General features: G+C 63.6%; 2 protein-coding genes across 2 annotated transcripts; both read right to left on the reverse strand.

The window, feature by feature from the left end:
- Nucleotides 1-885: 885 nt before the first annotated feature.
- LOXL4 (lysyl oxidase like 4) lies at nucleotides 886-5945 on the reverse strand. The gene is made up of 14 exons (XM_054277130.1): nucleotides 5660-5945; nucleotides 5338-5516; nucleotides 4978-5189; nucleotides 4416-4454; nucleotides 4062-4293; nucleotides 3766-3949; nucleotides 3346-3500; nucleotides 2868-3035; nucleotides 2502-2664; nucleotides 2133-2376; nucleotides 1762-1877; nucleotides 1535-1671; nucleotides 1231-1342; nucleotides 886-1107 (listed from the first exon to the last, which is right to left on the reverse strand). Exons 1-14 carry the CDS (start codon nucleotides 5943-5945, stop codon nucleotides 1037-1039), a joined length of 2298 nt encoding a protein of 765 aa, XP_054133105.1. The 3' UTR covers nucleotides 886-1036.
- Nucleotides 5946-8886: 2941 nt separating this feature from the next.
- Nucleotides 8887-13343, reverse strand: PYROXD2 (pyridine nucleotide-disulphide oxidoreductase domain 2). The gene is made up of 16 exons (XM_054277295.1): nucleotides 13181-13343; nucleotides 12743-12762; nucleotides 12430-12523; nucleotides 12283-12356; nucleotides 12016-12162; nucleotides 11719-11872; nucleotides 11442-11503; nucleotides 11233-11330; nucleotides 10679-10820; nucleotides 10452-10586; nucleotides 10281-10353; nucleotides 10018-10174; nucleotides 9733-9887; nucleotides 9508-9614; nucleotides 9282-9402; nucleotides 8887-9179 (listed from the first exon to the last, which is right to left on the reverse strand). Exons 1-16 carry the CDS (start codon nucleotides 13341-13343, stop codon nucleotides 9109-9111), a joined length of 1773 nt encoding a protein of 590 aa, XP_054133270.1. The 3' UTR covers nucleotides 8887-9108.
- Nucleotides 13344-14493: the final 1150 nt, after the last annotated feature.

Genomic DNA, 14493 nt, shown 5'->3' on the forward strand with positions numbered 1-14493 from the left:
TGGGGGTGCAGCCTGACTTGTCCTGGGCCAAGGTGGGTGCTGGCAGCCCCCCACCCTGGGCTGGTGCCTGCCAGCGAGGCAGGAATGGACACAGGTATGCACAGAGAGGGGCGGCACTGCCCCGTGGCTGGCGAGCTGGGGAACAGACAGTACAGAGTGTGTTGGTGACATTCCCTTTTATTTCCTGTTGTAAGAAAAAAGATAGAAACCACGGGAGGTAAGAAACAGAGAGCAAGGGCACAGTGTTCCCTGTGTCCCCACACTGTGTCTTTGAGGGACAGAGTGGCCCTACCACAGCTCCCATGTGTGGGAAGCTGCCAGGACAGCCTGGGAAAGCCCAGCATGTCAGCTGCATACACTGTGGCTGCTGGGCTGGCTGCCAGCCCATGCTGCCACAGAGCTGGCTGGGTCTTTGCATGCACAGGGTTAGCCAGTTCAGGGCCATAGGGACCACTGATGGCAAGCCAGAGCTGCTTGATGCCAGCCACGTGCAGACAGCCAGGGAGTTGGTGGCCCTAGGTAGCACAGAGGGAACACTGCCTAGCTGGGGACACATTGCCTAGACCAAGTTGTTCCCAGCTGGGGACTGGCTTCATGAGCCTAATAGGAAAGAGTGCAGGGGAAGGAGGAGGTGATGGTGGGATTGATAAAGGAGTGGCCTCTCTTCCACAGCACAGCACCCTGCTCCCAACTCACAAAACCTTTATTGAAGACAGGACTGGTGCATGGGTGGCTGGGGACTGTCCTGAGTCTCCTGGAGCATGGGGGGCTGGGCAGGCTGAGGTAGTTGTCCTGGGGGCCCTGGGGCTGTGGAGGTGAGGCCTGCTGCAGTACTGGGGCCACTCTTTCCAATCCTGCTGGCAGCATGGGCACCCCCAGGCACTCCCCGCCAGCCCTGGCGCTCATCTCCCTCCTCTGCAGCAGCATCAATAAATACAAGTCTGCAAGTCCCTGAGCTCAGTCGGGTGCTGCCAGGGCACAGGGGCCGGGGTGCAGGAGTCAGACTCTCCCGTGGGACCACACCAATGGCAGGGGTTCACACAAGGTTGTTGGCCAGGCGCTCCCGTCTCTCCATGTCGCTCACCACGTCGGCACCGTAGGCATCACCTGGGGAGAGCCATGTTGTGGGGTAGGTGTGCGTGTGGGGGCACAAGGAACCTGTGGCACCCCCAACCTCATCACTTCCCTCACCCTGCCTGCCATAGCCCCCAAGCTCTTGTCCCTCCTTACTTGTGTGGCAGCCGTGCATCCAGACACGCTGCCCATCATACTTGCACTGGCACCTCATCACGTTGTTGGAGAAGTCCGACTCAGCCACCTCGTGCTTGGGGTTCACAACCACCTGGGGAGGGCAAGGGCCAGGGCTGGGAGCACCTCTGCTGTGCCCTGGCCAGGCAGGGCTGTGGCATGCACAGCAGGGTACAGAGCAGCAGCACCCTGATGTGCAGGGTGAGGGATGCTGTTGTGCTCATGGAGGGGACTCCCCAGCCCTGAGATCTGGTAGCTTGGTGTCCCCCACCCCTCCATGCCATACCTGGAAGGTGTAGCTGCCTGGTGGCACATCGGTGATGTCGATCCACTGGCAGTCGATGTCATGGCGGTAGGTGTCCCAGCACCCCACACTCACCCCCTGCTCACCAAAGTTGGCACAGGCAAAGCGTCGCTGAAGACCTGCAGCGAGGAGGGAGGTGAGGGAGGCACAGACAGAGCCTCTTTGGGGAGCAGAACTGGGCCTCTGTCAGCTCTGCAGCTGGCACCTACCTTCGGGGCAGTTGGTGTCTTCCAGGCAAAAGCTGGCCTTGTGTCCCTCGGCCACCTTGGAGCCATTGAGCGTCAGCAGGTCATAGTGGGTAAAGACCTCTATGCTGTGGAAGTGTCTGTGGGGACAGGGGCTCAGCACAGGACCAGTGCCCGGCCAGGGAGCACGTGGCTGTCCCAGGCAACCCTGGCAGAACTTCCGGCAGGGCAGCACCCAGGACTCAGCAAATTACAGCCCTGAAGCCAAATAAAGCCGTAATGACAGTGCTGGCTCAGACGCTGTCAATTACCCTGGGTGGGACGGGTGCCACCATGCCCTGCCTGGCCCAAGGACAGGGCAGCTCCCTGCCAGCCCCTGCCTATGGGACACTCACCGGTGGCACTGGTGCCAAGTCCAGGCATGACGCCCCATCCTCGGTCGGAAATCGGCTCTTCCCAGGTTGTGGATCTGGGAGGAGAAGCGCAGAAGGCGGCGGTGGCCGTAGGGCCATTGCATGTTGTCAGCAGAGCGAGAGAGGCAGCGCTCCTCATGGGCACAGTACAGCAGCCCCAGGGGTCTGTCCTCCAGGTAGGCTGTCTCCTGCACCAGTTGGGCGTTCATCACCAGGTCTGGGGCGTCTGGCACGGAGGGGATCAGCAGGGATTGAGAAGGTGGTCCCCACCCTGCACAGCACCCCCTACTCTCCTACAGGAGAAGAGGGGTGCCCTCTCCCAGCAGTACCCCCTGGGCTCCTGATACTCACGGGCAGTGCAGGTGACCCCGGCTGAGAAGCGTCCCCCGCCGCTGGGGCAGTGGACAGGGCCGTGGCGCTGGCACTGCTGGAGGGCCAGCTCGGTGCCCGCACAGCGCACGCCGCTCATCACAACCTGGCTGGCACCGGGGCTGCCTGCCCAGTACCACGTCTCCTGCACAGAGGAGGAGCACAGTGCTTGGACCAGTCCTTGCAGCCCTTGCCAACTCCCACCTGCCTCCCCTGCCTCCCCTCCTGCCCTAACACTGCCACCACCGTCCCCACAGTCCCATCCCAGAGCCCCTGGCCACACCATGCCCACGCTGTCCATCCTGCAGGACCCCTGCAGTTCTGGCCCCAGGCTGGTACCCCACTCACCTGGAGGGCATGGCTGGCAAAGCCCAGCCCCAGCTGCCTGCAGACCACCATGGCCTCGTTCAGGCCCCACTGTGCCCCACACACTGCACCCCACTGCAGCTGCCCCTGCACTGGCACCAGCACCTCCACCACGCCTTCCTCGGGGTTGCGGCCCCCGGCCAGCCGCACCTGTTGGCAGAGAGGGGCAGAACTGGAACGTGGCACAGATCCCAGCTCTCCCATTCCACACTGCAATGGGACCAACAGCCCTGCACATCCAGCTGAACATCTCCCTTATCTTCCTCCTTTCATCCCTAAAGACCAATTTGCCACCAGATCACCCTGCAGAGCCCCATCAGGACACTGCTCTGTGTCCCTCCATCCCCTGGGTCACTCCAGGGCTGCTCTGAGCAGCCACACTGGGCATAGAGCTTGGGGAGCAGGGACTGTGCAATGAGGCTGGGATCAAACAGGCTCTGGGAAGGAGGCAGGGACTCACCTGGCTCTTGAAGTCCATGAAGGGCATGTGGCAGCGGACAGCAGCGTCGGCCTCGTGCCGACACCCATTCTGCTCAGCGTCCTGGAAGCGACACTCGCCCAGGGAGCGCTCATGGCCAGTGCACTGCACATTGCTCATATGGATGGGCCCCAGACCTAAAGCACAGGAAGGGTCAGTGCTCCCTGCTCCATGACCATCCTGGAGCAGGACTCTCATCCTCCTTCCCCTGGTCTGGGAATTCTTTACAAGAATGGGGCTGCCCATGGCAGGAGCAGACAGGGTAGCATCATCCCAGGGCAGGCTGGAGTTGCGTGAGCATCGCAGGATTCTCCAGCAGGACACCTTAAACCAGTTGATTTCCCCATTGTACCCCTCCAAGCCCAGAGGTTTCCCAAGCCCATGCTGTAACACCTGCCTCACCTTGTCCCATCCGGGCTCCCACCAGGGCCTGCTTTGCCGTCCCATAGCCCAGCTGCCGGCACACCACGCTGGCTGCAGCCAGGTCCCACTGCTTGTCACACACGGTGCCCCACTGCCCGTGGCGCAGCACCTCCACCCGGCCCTCGCCAGCGTGGGTGCCCGCTCGCAGCCGCACCGGGAGCACCTGGGCACAGAGAGCAGCCAGTCAGCAACCCCAGGGCACAGCTAGCCCCCCCCTCAAGTGCAAACAGGGTGGCTGAATGCTGCTCAGCCCTGGGACTCTGAGGGTGTGGAACTCTGCAAGGGCTCACCTTTCCTGGAGTGGTCTTGTTCTTGCCCTTGCCCGTGCCCTTCTGGAAGGCAGGGCCAGGGAGGCAGCTGACGATGGCGTGCATGCCGTGGGGGCAGGCGTGCTGGCGAGGGGCTGGTGGGGCCATCTGCACAGGGCAGCGGGCCAGGTGGGGCTCTGAGCCCTGACACCGCACCCTGTGCACCCAGAAGCTGTTCTTCTGGCTGAGGGTCTTCAGGCTGCCAAGGGAGAGGAGCAGGGCCAGGGTCAGCTCAGGTGCCAGAGACACTCTCCCACCCAATGCTCATGCTGGGTGCCCATTCAAGGTGCCCTGCCCATCATGCACAGTGCTGAGCCCTACCTGGAGTTGGGGTCCTTCAGCTTCTTGTTCCAGAGCTTTCTGTGGGTGTACAGAGCCAGGAGATGAGGGAGCATGCTGACACTGCCCAACTCTGAACCCCCTGCCCCAACATTTCTGGCCTCCCTGGCAGGAGATGGAGACCCCAGGGTACTTCATATTCTCTCCCCACTGGCAATTACTGTGCCAAGCTCGTCTGTACCATGAGTCCCAGCGGGACTGTGCGACTCCTGGCACCCGTAGGGGCTCATTATAGGCTGTATTTATAGTTCCAGGCTGAGACAGGGTGGGAGGGACCAAGGGACACTTGTCTTTCCTCTCCTTTGTCCCACACTTTCCCAGCCATGATGGTGACCATTCCCAAAGACTTCTGGATGCTGCTGAGCCCAGCTCTGACCCTTGTGAAAGGCCCAAGAAGGGGATCCAGGCATGGCCAGGCCATACCAGCACCTCCCACACGCACCCATGAGTGCAGCCCTTCTCTGACCACTCCTCTATCTCTTGTCCCCGGTGTGCCCAGCCTGTCCCTGTGCCCAGGAGCAGCGTGTGTCTCCCACATCCCTACCGGTAGAAGCTGGTGTTGACGTGCTTCTCGCGAGGGAAGCCCAGCATCCCGCACACCACACGGCTGTTGTTCCTGGTCCAGTTGGCATCACACACCTGCCTCCAGCGCCCGTTGTGCTTCACCTCCACAGCACCCTCCATCACTGGCATGCTCAGCTTGGCCCGTGCCAGGATGGGCTTGAGCCGCACCTCCTCCAGGGTTAGTCCCAGCACCTGCCACAGTGGGCATGGCGTGGGCCTGGGGCTCCAGTATCGAGGGCAGAGCACTCAGAAAAGGGCAGGGCAAGGGTTGGTGGGACCTGCTGCAGTCGCCCTGGTGTACCCTGCTGGTCACAGGCACACGCCACAGGCCCCCACTCACCTCTCCCAGGTGACCAGCAGCAGTAGCCTGTGGGGAGTTGCCAGGCAGGCGCTGTCCCGAGCACACCACACCAGCATCCTCGCCATGGTGGCAGTCACTGATGCCCCAGCCATTGTGGGCACACTCTGCCAGGGAGCCTTCGCTGCCCCCACATCGCACGTTGTCCAGCCAGATGGGGCCTGGGGACACAGCATCCCAGCCCCATGCAGCGTGTCCCGCCAGCTCTCTGCACCCACGGCCCCGTGGGGAGGCTCCCACAGCCAGCGGGAAGCACGCTGCCCTCGTCGGGACCCCCTGCCCCCATTCCCCACCTGCCCCGTACCTTCCCCTTGGCCGTAGGTGGCACTGTGGGTCCAGGTGATGGCTGCCGTGTAACCCAGCTGCCGGCAGGCCACCGTGGCCGCATGGAAGTCGAAGCCATCGTCGCACACGGTGCCCCAGCGGCCCTGGTACAGCACCTCCAGCCGGCCCTCTCCAGCTGGGCCCCGGGGTCCCCCCAGCCGCAGCTGCACCGGGGCCGGCTCCTGCCTGCTGGGGGCCACCCAGCACAGCACCAGCACCAGCACCAGCACCAGCAGGACGTGACTTGAGCCAGCTGGCATCACCATCATCGTTCTGTGTGTGGGATGCCTGGGGACAGACCAACAGTGAGTCCTTGGGGACCATGGCAGAGTGGGGGTGCAGCTGCAGTCCCTCTGTGCCCCAGGAGCTGGTCATGCCTTCTTGCACGGTCGTGACATCCCTGTCCCTGTGCTGTGGGGGATGCATGGGCTGGTCCCTGCCACACTCACAGCATACCCAAGCCCTACCCCATTCACCAGGTCAGCCAGCTCTGACACAGCCCTCTCGGGCACTGACAGCCACGGGCAGACCCACAAACATTGCCCTGTGCTCTTGTTGCTTCCTGTCTGCCCCATGTTTTGGGACATGGGTGAGGGCCCCACAGTGCTCCCTTTCATCCTCCACCTGGATTCTCTACTGAACACCAGGATTCCTCCCTACCTTGCACACAGCCCGGTCCCCGTTGCCTCACCTCTTCCCCTGCATCCTCATTCAGAGCACTGGTGGGATTGCTGACCCCCCCTCCAGGTACCCAGACCGACCCTCTCGGGGCCACCTCTGGCACTCACCCTGGCAAGGGATGGTGGTGCCGGGCCGGCAGCGGTGCGGGGCAGGCGGTGGCGAGGGACACGGTGGTGGCGAGGGACACGGCGGTGGCGCTGGCAGCAGTGGATCCCGCAGCTCCTGCCTCCCGCTGGGCACCGCCTGCAGCCGCTTTTATGGTGCGGCGGGGTGGGCCGACCCGAGGGGGCCCCCCGCCCCCCCGCCCTGGTCTGGAGCCCAGCCCTGCTCCCTGCCCACCCCCGGCCCTACTCTGCCTCACCGCACACGGGGGCAAACCCGTTCCTGTCCCAAAGCCCGTCCTGTCCCCAGCCGGGAGGATCTGAGCTGTCCCGGACAGTCCCTGCCCGCCGTGAGGCTGCACCTCCCCCGCGTCCAGATTCCCTCGGTCAGGGATGCTCCCCTCGCGGGGCTGAACCGCAGCCAGGCACAGCGCGGACTTTCCTGGGATGACGAACGGCTGTGCCGGGGACATTCCCGGCAGCTTCCCACCAACGCACTGGTTCGAGTGGTTGCACGGGCACAGGAGGTGCTGCAGTGGGGCCGGGACTTGGGGACACAGGGACCACGGCAGGGTATGGGATGGTACCGAGAGCCGGAGCGCAGCTCTCCCAGGGCTTGGGGCATCACCTGTGCCATCCATGAAGTTGGCTGGCTGTGAGAGTCCTGAGGTTCAGCCCCGCTCCGTGGGACGTGGGGACCGGTGATGCTCCCCCTCCCCCGCGCCCGACTTGCCCCGGGAGCAACCTCCGGCTTGGGGTGCCGCCAGTCCCCGGGGCACCCCGCTGCCCACACGCCCGCCGTGGGATGGGGATAAACAGGAAACCCAGTGCCCCGGCCGTGCCCAGGGACCGGCCAGGAATGTGCCGGTGGCCACCGGACTGTTTGTTTGGAGTCAAAGCAGCCGGATCCTGCCGGGAGGAGCCAGGATCAACACGGCCGGGAATAGTCCGTGAGGTCATCGCCACGTCTCGCAAGGAGCCCCAGCACCTCTGGGTGTGCAGGGATGCACGACTCTGTGTCCCCCTCGCAGGGCACTCTCATCCCAGCCCTGTGCCTCGGCCGGGATCGGGGCAATGCCCTGAAGCTGCGATGCGAATCGCTGGCCAGCCCCAGAATGGAGGCCACGGAAAGCCCTGGGGAAGTGCAGGGTTGGGGCCAGCAGTGGAGCCCGTGACTCATTCGTCTCGACGTTTTGGAGATCAATTGCTTAAGTGTGAAGCCAGGAGCCTCCCCCGAGCTCCTCCCCCGGCAGATGCTGGCAGGGATGCGGGCAGGCGGGCGCTGGGTCCCGCTCCCAGCTCTGCCGCTGCTCCGGGGACAGCAAGAACAGAGAGGTGGGGGGCTGGTGGGCTCTGCCCCTCTGGGACCTGCCAGCTCTTTCCGCAGCGCTACCTGCACTGTGTCCTGCCGCTCGTGTAACCGCGCCGGGCTGCAGGTGTCCCCCTTTGCCCTGAGGTGTCAGCCAATGCCCCTCGTCTCCCTGGGGGCTCACAGGGTGCCAGCACCTGCAATCCCGGGCAGCCGGCAGCGGCAGCAGCTAAAAATACACGGCCGGCAGCAGGGCAGCCCCTGCGCGGGAAGCTGTGGGCGGCGGGCGGGCGTGCGGGGCTATTCTCAGCGGGCTGCGGGACTATTCCTGGCCGGTCAATATTGATTCAGCCAGCTCAGGTGCAGCAGCTCACCCTGGCAGCACCGTATTTAGGGCCCGGCAGGAGGCGAGGCGGGCGGCTGAATCGGGAGCATTGTCTGGCGGAGGAAGAGGGCAGGGAGAGGATGTGAGCTCTGTAATCTGCAGCCAGCGGCTCCCGGCTGCAGCCCGGGCGAGGGGCACACCCGGGCCTGCTGCGGCTGAGGAGCGGCCAGCACGGAACATCTGCCCTGGGGACGCGGGGACGGGGCCAGGACACGTGCAGCGGCTTCCGCCGGGAATAGGAGCATGTGTGAGGCACGAGGGGCAGCTGCAGCCCCGGCTCCTGCGGTTTCTGAGCCGCTGGGCACGTGTCTGCTGTACACACAGCCACCAACAGCCGCGGACTGGGGACAGCTGCGGACTCCAGGCACCAAAGCAGCATCCAGGCAGCTCCCTGCTTGTTCTAAGGACTTAGGATGGTCTGGACCTGCCCGGAGCTGGGGAACTCAATACAAACAGTCCTGCACGTACCTGAGTCTGCATCAATGAGCAGAGGAGAGGGTGAGGGGCTGTTTGTCCTTGTTCACTACTCTGAAATGTGCCTGTGCTCTCTGGCAGCTCCCCAAGGCTGCATTACCAGCAAGTGTGGATAGTGCAGTAGGAGCTGCATGAGTTGCTCAAAAAACACATTGAGAGTGCTCATGACAGAGCCCGGGCCAGAGTTTATTTCCATGGGCACAGGCAGGGGCTGAGTGAGGCTTGCTATGGTCATGCAGGGTCCAGGAGCTACTGGGGCAAGGCTGGGTTGTGTCAGGCTAGGAGCAGCCATCTGCTCAAAGTGACAGTAGCAGCTGGGAGCACAGGGGACCCTGCCAGCCTACATCCAGCTCTCAGGAGATGCTGCTGCCCTGAGGTGCTGGGGAAGCAAGTCGGGGATGGGCAGGGCTCTGCATGGCACCAGCAGGGCATGCTGCTGTCACAACCCTGTGTTGGTGAAGTCAGTTTCACCAATTTCATCAGAGGTGTCTGAAATCCTTGATAGCCACCTGGGCAGCATTGCGTCCTGCTGCTCCCATCACTCCTCCTCCTGCAAGAAAGGAGAAATGGGGAATGCTGCTGCACCTCTTCCACATGGCACTTTCTTCCTTCTGCAGGCCTCCATGAGGGTCCTGCTGCCAGCTCTGCTCACCAGGGTGGGCTCCACTTCCACACAGGTACAGGCCAGGAATTGGGGACCGGTAGCCAGAGTAGGATGGTACTGGCCGGGCAAAGTACAGCTGGTCCAGAGACATCCCTCCATGGAAGATGTTCTGCCAACAGAGCTCTGTGTGAGCTAGCTGTGCCTGGCCCAAGCCCGTGTGCCCACCAGCACTGGCACTAGAGCGATGCTCAGAGCTGACACTCATGGTACCCACTCCACCGGGCAGCCCAAAGATCCTCTCCAGGTCTGGTGGCGTCAGGATGTCCCTGCCAATGACAGATGCCTTGAACCCTGGGGCATAGTCTTCGATGCAGTCAAACACTGGAGAAAGATGAAGGGACTCCTGCTGGGCAGCCCGGGGGATGTGGCAGCAAACTCCTGTGCAGCCCAGGGCAGCTCTGCCCATGGGCGTTACTGGCTCTGTGTGTGCATCACGTACCTGTGTCTGCGTACGCATTTCTGGCCTGCTTGTCCCAGCACCGCCCGCCCGCCAGCACGGACGGGGTGTACTGTGTGAACAGGGACACGACGTGGCAGCCTGGCGGGGCCAGCCCTGGGTCCAGCACTGAGGGAATGCAGAGCTCGATCATGGGCCTGGGGGAGCAGTACACCAGCTGGGCAGGCAGAGGGGCACCCAGCCACTCCACACCTCCTCCCCCAGCATCCACAGCCATGGCTGTCCTGGCCCTTCCCCAGTGCAAGGTGTGCCAGCACAGGCTCCTACCTGCTGGAGGGGTGCCCCTGGGCAGCCTCAGTGAATGCCTGGTGCAGGAGCTGGGTGCCCTCACAGTTGAGGTGTATGGAGCACTGGTGGTGGGGCAGGGGCTGGCCATCGTGGGGATTGGGGGCAGCCAGGAAGCTGGGCAGCCGATCCACCGCCACTGGGCATGGGATGGGGAGAGGAAGTGGGGTGCAGCCTCTTGCTGAGCCTGGCACCAGTGTTCCTCCAGCAGGGATGGCAGCTGAAGCGTCCCTGCTGGTACCTACCATTGATCTTGGTGACAGGGGAGCGTGTGTCAAGCTGCCGGATCCGCTGGACAAAATCCTTGGGCAGCTGCTCCTAGGGTGGGATACACCATGCAGAGGCTGGCTGTGAGAGGCAGTGGGAATGGGCTATTCCAACAGGCCAAGCCCCTGCCAGCCCCACGCACTCCATACCTGAGGAATGAGTTCCAGAAAGGTGATTTGGGGGGAGGCATTGGACAGCACCAGTTTGCTCCTCACCTCTGTCCCATCCTGCAGCACGACACCCCGCGCCTCCCCGGCCCTGCCCAGCAGCACGTGGCACACTGCCTGGGCACGGGTAGGGGACAGGACTTTACCAAGAGCATCCCTGCTGCCTGAGGGGATGGCCAAGCAGCTCCCCTCTCCCAGACAGCCCGTACCTTGTCAGCAAAGATGTGGGCTCCCCGGGCAGCGGCTGCCTGGGCGATGGCGTGGGACAGGGCTCCCATCCCGCCTGCCACGTAGCCCCAGGCCCCACGCCGTCCCTCCAGCTCACCCATGACATGGTGCAACAGCACATACCTGAGGTAGTAGGACCTTGGATTAGCTGCTGGCTGAGGGTATGGATCTGTCCCCTGCACGGGTAGTGAGGATGGTGCCACAGCCCCCACAGTCCCCCCATGGGACCATGCCACCTCATGGGATGTAAACTCAGTTACAGGGAGGATGCACCAGCCAGGACTCAGCCCAGCCTGGGGACAGAGGTGCCCAAACAGTGAAGGGATAGGTGGGGGCCACTCAGGAGAGCCACTGGCAGGGCTGGGGGCAGCCCCTTGCCCAGCACCAAGCCCTGAGGCACCATGGCAAAGTAGAACAGGCAGTGGGAGGCAGAGGCAGGGGACAGGGCACGGGGTACTGGTGCAGCAGAGCCAAGCACAGAGCACGGCAAGGGGGGACAGTGCAGGCATGAGCCCCGAGGGGAAGGATCCCTCACCCACTGCCAGGGGTGTGTGGGCTGGCCATGGCTCCAATCACAGCATCAGTAGCCAGAGTTGCCTTCAGGGGTTCTGACTCAAACCACTGATCCAGGATCTGGCCCAGGAGAAAGAGAGCATGCCAGGCTTGGGGTGGGGAGCTGCTGCAGCATCCTGGCAGGCAGGAGAGGGCAGAGGGTGTTTCCACACCAGCACTGCCAGCACGCACCTTGGAGATGGGAGCTGTGAGCACCTCGTAATAGTGGGGCAGCTGCCGTCCCAGTGCCAGCCCTGGGGGTGGAGAGGTGGTGTGAGACCTGCACGGCTGTGCCAGGGCTGGATACTGGTGCCCAGCTGGCTTTGGAGGTCACTCAGCGGGACCAAGGTGAGCAAGCCTACCAGAGCCTGCCAGCCCACACTGGGCTCCTGAGGAGGCTCTGCACTGCCCATCCCAGATGCTGGCAAACATCCCTTGCTGCTGGGGTTCCCTGGCATCCCAGATGTACCTGCCTGCAGCAAGGGCTTCAGGGTTTGCAGGTTCCTGAGCTGCTGGAGCAGGGAGCCCTTTCCCAGGGCAGCTGTATCCACTGGAGGGGCATCCAGCAGTGGGTCAAGGGCCAACACCATGCGCCCCATGAACGCCTCATACTCAGGATAGGCCTGGAAGGGGACAGAGGGTGGACAGCAAGGGCTGCACCATGGTGGGTGCAATGGATACCCCACCCAGGAGCATCCCTGCCACTCCAGGGGCAGGGCAGCCCCTCATGGGTTTTGCTGTGCCAGGTGCACGCCCCTGGTGGTACCTGGGCATCCTTCTGGGAGAACTGAGCAATCTGCTGCTGAGTCTGGGCCATGTCATGTCCCAGCAGAAGGGAGCGAGGACGGCTCCTGTCCTCCAGCACTGGGGTGAAGGAGTAGGGGTCCCGTGGGAGCACCCTCAGACCGTGCCGCTGCAAGACAGGGATGTCCCCACTGCAGGAGCCACCCTGCAGGGACAGCCTGGCAGCAGGGTCCCCCTTGCTTGCACACTGGGAGTTGCCAGCAGCCCAGCAAAGGGTGGGTGCCAGTACCTGCAGCTCCAGATCAGCGTAGATTTGTGGTCGCAGCAGGCTGAGCAGATACGATGCCCGGGAGAACTTGAACCCTGGAACATGTGGGGTGGTGGGGAATGTCCACCAGCAGGGCTGGCCAGGGGGACAAGGGGCACGCAGGGGTACCTGGCACGATCTCCTCAGTGACGGCGGCGCCGCCCAGCACGTGGCGCCTCTCCAGCACAGCCGTGCGCAGCCCTGCCCGCTGCAGGTAGGCAGCCTGTGGGGAGCACGGGGCACACTGCCATCCCTCCAGCCGGGATTGCCAACGGGAGGCCCCTCCTGCACATAGTGCCCCCCTCACTAGGGAAGGCCTGTGGGGCCCCAGCCCCATGGACACCACCACCAAAGCCCTCCCTTGCTCACAGTGCAGACCCTTCCCAGTCTTTGCTGTCCCCTGGGGATGGAGGAGAGGCAGCACGCCACTCTAGGTACTCACTGCCACCAGCCCGTTGTGTCCTGCAAGAAGAGAGGGAGATGAGCAGAGCCCAGTGCTGGTGATGGGCCCGCAGCACAGGGCACCCTGCCGTGCCTGGGGCATGGGGCTGTCACAGCCACCCCAATAACAGGCTCTAGACACAGGGATACAGGTGACAAGGAGAATCCTCCCCCAGCCCTACACCCCTGGCCCTAATGGTGCAGCAGAGGGGGGCAGAAGCACTCAAGGCAGATGTTCCTACAGTGCTCTCATGCTGGGGGGCTGCAATTTGTGCCACTCCCCTGTGTGGACCCAAGCATGAGGAGCAGTCTGGGGGTTTGCAATGCGTCCAGCACGACTGCGGTCCCCACCGAGCTGCTCCTTTGCTATCTGCCCTGGGGAAGGTGGCAGATGTGGGTCCCCGCCCGCAGCCCGGCTCTCGCTCCCTGGCTCTGTTACCTGCCCCGATCACCACCGCGTCGTATTCCTGCTGCAGCTGGGCCGCAGCCCCGGCATGGGCCAGACGCGCTGCTGGCGGCCGCAGGGACAGACGCCAGCCCTGCGGCCAGCGGGACGGGCAGCGCGGACCGAGCGCTCCCCGGAGCCCGCAGCGCCCGGCCATGGCCGCTCTGTCCGGCTTTGCTCGGTCCGCCTGGACTTTGCTTCCACGGCGGAACTTTTCCCAGGGCTTCCGGGCGGGGAGGGACGGGGGGCCAGGGCGGGGAACGCCTTGAGGAGGCGGGGAGGCTGCTCAGGACAGGGGCGCCCGCCGCTGCTGCTGCCCCGGCGAGGCGCGGACCCGGCACAGCTCAGCTGCGGGCTTGCAGCGGGGCCGGAGACGAGCCCAGGGCTGAGAAGGGGCCACATCCTGCCTGGGGCTCCGCAGGTGCCAGGATCTCCCCAGGCTGGCTCCAGGACGGTGCTGAGCAGGCAGTTAGGGGCCTGAGAGCCCCCTGCCCCAGCTCCTGTGGTGCTCCAGGGATGAGCCAGAGGCACATGGCTGGGATGATGGGCCAAGCATGGCAGGACAGAAGGAGTTTGGCCCCCCCACAGCCCTGAAAGCAGCAGAAGGGGCAGTTTGGGAATGAGCATGGCTTTGAATCCAGAACTGTTGCTCAGCAGGGCAAATTCCAGCTCAGCAGGATGGGGCAAAGGCCCTGTCATGGTCCAGTGCTGCCTGAATTGCTGTCCCCAGCTCCAGCGAGTGGCATGGGAGCAACAAGGGACAGTGGCTACGTGAGTCCCTTGGGGCTGGCCCCATTCCCAGCTGTACTTGAGGTTTGGAGTGCACTGAGCCCAGACGTGCCTGGGAAACACATAAGCTGCCTCGGGATTTACTCGCTGTTCCCAGCTAAGCTCAGAGCTGTGGCTAACTGGTGCCTGGGTGCGGGGAAGGTGGTGCAGGATGGGCTGCATCTCCCCAGAGCCTGCCTAACCTCTGAGGGCCCTGCACCCCACACACATTTGGGGGTAAGGGGGAAGGGGAATGCACCCTAGACCATTGCTTCACTCAGGTTTGGCTACATTATCTTGATCTCTGGCCAAAGCCTGGCAGCAATGCCAAGCTAACATTTTAAATCCTGCTCTGGAAATGTACTTTTCAGCAAGACATTGATTTGCCAGCAACCTCTCGGCCCCACTCTCTGTCCCCAGAGGCTGCTGGGTGGCAGTGAAAAGCATGGGGAGCAGGAAAAGGGACAGTGCCAGCTCTGGCCAGGCTAAAGGATGGGAAGCTTGCCTGTCCCTGCCTACAGGCACAATCCACAGCATGG

The sequence above is a fragment of the Melozone crissalis genome, unplaced genomic scaffold (assembly GCF_028551555.1).
Source record: "Melozone crissalis strain CALT ecotype California unplaced genomic scaffold, PUWL_Pcris_2 ptg000019l_1, whole genome shotgun sequence".
Lineage (NCBI taxonomy): Eukaryota > Metazoa > Chordata > Aves > Passeriformes > Passerellidae > Melozone > Melozone crissalis.

What these genes read in the sequence shown, in the direction of transcription:
- LOXL4 (XM_054277130.1), bottom strand. Translation starts at nt 5,945, where the DNA reads ATGGTGATGCCAGCTGGCTCAAGTCACGTCCTGCTGGTGCTGGTGCTG. An exon ending in GTCAACACCAGCTTCTACCG is followed by an intron (nt 4,455 to 4,977) that starts GTAGGGATGTGG and finishes GTACACCCACAG; the next exon opens with AAAGCTCTGGAACAAGAAGC. An exon ending in CTGAAGGACCCCAACTCCAG is followed by an intron (nt 4,294 to 4,415) that starts GTAGGGCTCAGC and finishes CTCCCTTGGCAG; the next exon opens with CCTGAAGACCCTCAGCCAGA.
- PYROXD2 (XM_054277295.1), bottom strand. Translation starts at nt 13,343, where the DNA reads ATGGCCGGGCGCTGCGGGCTCCGGGGAGCGCTCGGTCCGCGCTGCCCG. An exon ending in GACACAACGGGCTGGTGGCA is followed by an intron (nt 12,524 to 12,742) that starts GTGAGTACCTAG and finishes TGCTCCCCACAG; the next exon opens with GCTGCCTACCTGCAGCGGGC. An exon ending in TTCTGGAACTCATTCCTCAG is followed by an intron (nt 10,354 to 10,451) that starts GTATGGAGTGCG and finishes ATCCCACCCTAG; the next exon opens with GAGCAGCTGCCCAAGGATTT.